General features: G+C 34.8%; 1 protein-coding gene across 1 annotated transcript in view; it reads right to left on the reverse strand.

The window, feature by feature from the left end:
• Positions 1 to 539: 539 nt before the first annotated feature.
• Positions 540 to 3,921, reverse strand: part of DLX5 (distal-less homeobox 5) — a 12,731-nt gene continuing 9,349 nt past the window's right edge. The window contains exon 3 of the mRNA XM_089678660.1: positions 540 to 1,231. Within this exon, the coding sequence (XP_089534786.1) occupies positions 899 to 1,231 (333 nt within the window). The 3' untranslated portion in view covers positions 540 to 898. The remainder of the gene's footprint in view (positions 1,232 to 3,921) is intronic.

Consider the following 3,921-nt stretch of genomic DNA (forward strand, 5'->3'; position numbering starts at 1 on the left):
TTAGAGGTACATGGGCTTCATTGGGTCTATGGGGGAAACCACTCAATGCTGAGAGATAGAGAAGCAGAGAAGTGGGAGTGGGGGAGGGGAACTCAAGAGAGAAGACTAGTACTGCCTCAGTGCCTTCTACAAAGACTACAACCATTGGCCAAAATATATCTCAGCCAGAAATACCAGAAAAACAATCCAAAGAGGAGGCAAAAAGTAATACAAAACACCTAGCAATCTGCATCATGAACTTTTCTAATTCTTATCATATAGAAGAAAACTATAAATGTCAGTAGTTAAAACAGTAGTGAAATAATTGACAGGACATTTAGACATTTATCTATCTATCTATCTATCTATCTATCTATCTATCCTCAATAAACAACAGTTTATCATGATCCAGTTCCCGATATGATATATATATTGAAATAGAAATATGATATACACACATCCTATATTCTAAATATATATATCACACACACACACACACACACATGCACACAGAGCAATACAAAATATCTATCTATGGATCAATTGCCCGTGAACGCCCATTTGCCATGGTCGAAATAATTTTATTTATCCAGAATATACAGCTTAATTCATCTATCTACATTTATTTACATGGATACAATAAAACATTGAAAAAAAAGTCAGTCTCTGAAAAAAATGAGGTCATTAGATTCAAGGCACCATTGAGAATAGTGTCCAAAAAGTTTGCGTCAATCTGTTGAAAAAAAAAAAAAGTTCCCTTGAAATGCAATAAGTTACATGCAACAAGCTTTACACAATATATTTTGCTTTAAAAAAAATCCATCTTATGCTTTCTTTTGTACGTTCCCTTTAACAATGAAATATAAGAGTCCAAAATATTAAAAAAAAAAAAAAGAGTTTGTGTTTTTTTTTTATCCCTTTAGTACAATGTCCCAGAAGCCAATGCTAATGGATGTTGTATGGAACTGTGGTTTTGTAAGTGGGAGTTAAGGGAGTTGCTTGTTGGGTACCAGACACTGGGGTTTTCCAAGTAAGTGGATGCAGGGGAGTTGTTGGAGGTCTGAGGGTGGGAATGCACATGTGGATGATGACTGAGAGATCTTGAAGACCCTTGAGGTTCCCAAACCACAGGTGACTGCGGAGAATTGCAAGCCATGGGATCACTGGAACTTGGGCTATGCTCTGGAGGGAGCTCTCCATTCTTCATGATCTTCTTAATTTTAGATCTTTTGTTCTGAAACCAGATCTTCACCTGCAAAGGAAGAGATGGAGGAAATGGTTAAAATGTGTCCAAAGACATCCCTAATTATTCGTAATTTTGTATGTGTTTTTACTTTGCAACTATGTATACTCACTCTGATACATTACAATATTTGTTTACCCATGTTTGTAACACTTTTTAAACATATTCATACATATTAGAACCCAAACAGTATCTTGTAGGTTGGTGTTTTCCAACTTTAATTTAATCTAAATTAATTTGTATAACTGGGTTAAAAATATTATTTAGGAACCAGTGTTTACTAATTACAGCCTAGCATGGGTCAACTAGTATTAGGTACTCCTTTATGCAAAATCATTTTCTTCTAATTGTGTATAAATGTTTTCCAAAAACCAAAAAAAAGTCTAAAATAAATTAACTGATACTGGTTTTATATCATGTTTATTGTTTACCAAATCTCAAGAGTATTAAAGTCTCTATAAGAAGTAAGGGGGAAAACCCAGAATTCCCCGCTGATATAAACATACTATATATTTTTTAGAACATGTATTTTCCCTTTACTTTTATGAACACACATGTTCCCTTTCTTCTGTCTTGTGATCCTCACTCTCTTTAAAGGGGAAATGTAGTCTTTTTATTTATTTTTTTTCAGACATACATATCTAATCAGTCTATATTAAATAGCTCAAAACTTTGTTTACATGTATGGTTTGTATTTATCTCTGCACTTCCAGGCTGAACTTTTTGATCCTTTTATATCACGGCTGTTTAAAAAATTTAGACCCTCTGCAGTAATGATTTGTAGTTTGAGAACATGTGATCAAGTCTACCTAGAATGACTGCTGGGGAGCCATATATATTTTTTTTTTCATCATAGCAAGAAATGTGCTAAATTAAGTTACTGTTACACACAATAGTAATTATTATTATTATACAGGATTTATATAGCGCCAACAGTTTGCTCAGCACTTTACAATATAATGGTAGACAATACAGAAACTATACAGTTCAATACAAGAGGGTTAGGAGGGCCCTGCTCCTTGGAGCTTACAATCTAAGAATGTGATTAAACATACTATTGTGCCGTACGTATTTAGGTAAAGGTAAATTTTAAAGATGGACCAAACCTAAAAATATTAAATAAGTCTGTCTCTTATGAGGCAGTGCTGCAGAAAAGACATATGCAGAATTAATACTCTAAAACTGCTTTGCCGCCAGTGGTGGTAATAAGAAGTGGTGGTGATGCCTTCTGTCTGTTGTAAATCTCTGACTCCAAAGTCACGAGTGCAGAGTCAGACACACACTGGTGCATGAATGCAATGGGTAATTATTTAAAATGCTTGCGTCCACAGTGCATCCTGTATCACATTCTATTTTTAATTTGGATATTGATAGACTTGGCAGCAACCTATCTCTAATTAAGGAAATGCAGGACGTCCAAAGGACAACTTCAAGAGACAGAGAGGGGGTCTGGCCCAGTAATATAGGCATACGTCATACAACAGTTCACTAGTTTAATAAACGCGACCGTTAGTTAGTGCCTAGATCCCTCATAAAGTAGTACCTTTTAAATAAATAATGTGTAACACTGGCCTTCGGAACTCTTGACTCCATGCAGCTTTCAGCAGTAGTTATACAGTCAGAAAGTATGAAAACAAGAATTTTGCCAAAAAAAGAATTGCTGCAAGCCTTTCTGTCTGTCGGAAAATATTTTCAGGATCTTCATCAGGATTTTCAATTATGCAACCATCTGATTACGAAAATGAATTTAAAAGTGTTTTATTTTGTAGTTTAAATTGAATATGTATATCCCCAAAGGCTAGTAGTATTTTAAGCAATTAGCAAGACTCAGCAGAATATTGTCCTCTGTGGAACAAGCCTGTTCTGGGTCAAATGGGTTGGCATCTCCAACAGAAGGCCTTCTTGTCACATACATTGCTGGTTTCACAAAACTAAAACAAATTCTATTTTAGGCCTGTGCTCCCTTTGTAATTACTGGAGCTCAAAGGGAATTGTATACCAAGAAAACAGAGCTTGGACACACCACAGTTTATTATCATGTTCCACCAAATAATACTACAAGATATTCACTGTGGGGGTTATTTACTAAAACTGCAGAGTGCAAACCATGGTGCAATTCTGCATAGAAACCAATCAGCTTCCAGGTTTTATTGCCAAACCTTAATTGAACAAACTGAAGTTAGAAGCATAACTGGCTGCGATGCACAGCTGCACCAGATTCTGAGTGTTCCAAGTTTAGTAAATCTACCCCTGTGAGCACAACCATTTTGAATAATTGTATACAGCATCTACAGAGCCATTATGTAGTCTGATTTTCTATAGAAGCGTCTGAGCTTTTATTGAATGGTTTATTTCAACTGCTGAATACTCAGCAGGAGGAATGTGAATGTAAAATGTTTCAAATATTTTCTGCAGTGTCTCTAAAGCACAGCTACCTTGCTTTGATTGCATATATAAAGTGTCTGACAGCCTCACAATAAAAAAAACATTTTTTTAAAATAAATTTAATAAAGAAGAAAAAATAAAAAAAATTATATATATATATATATATATTTATATATAATGCCAAAGTCCCTTTCTGCAGTGTCCAGGCACAGAAAAGGGTCCAGCTTTGTGACTTTAAACAACTAGTGAGCAAGTTCAGATCAGCTTTCTGCAAAAGTGTCAGAAATTTAAATAATTAAATAAAAAGTATTTTC

The sequence above is a fragment of the Staurois parvus genome, unplaced genomic scaffold (assembly GCF_062004578.1).
Source record: "Staurois parvus isolate SC_StPar_1 unplaced genomic scaffold, SC_StPar_1.0 ptg000208l, whole genome shotgun sequence".
Classification (NCBI taxonomy): Eukaryota; Metazoa; Chordata; class Amphibia; order Anura; family Ranidae; genus Staurois; species Staurois parvus.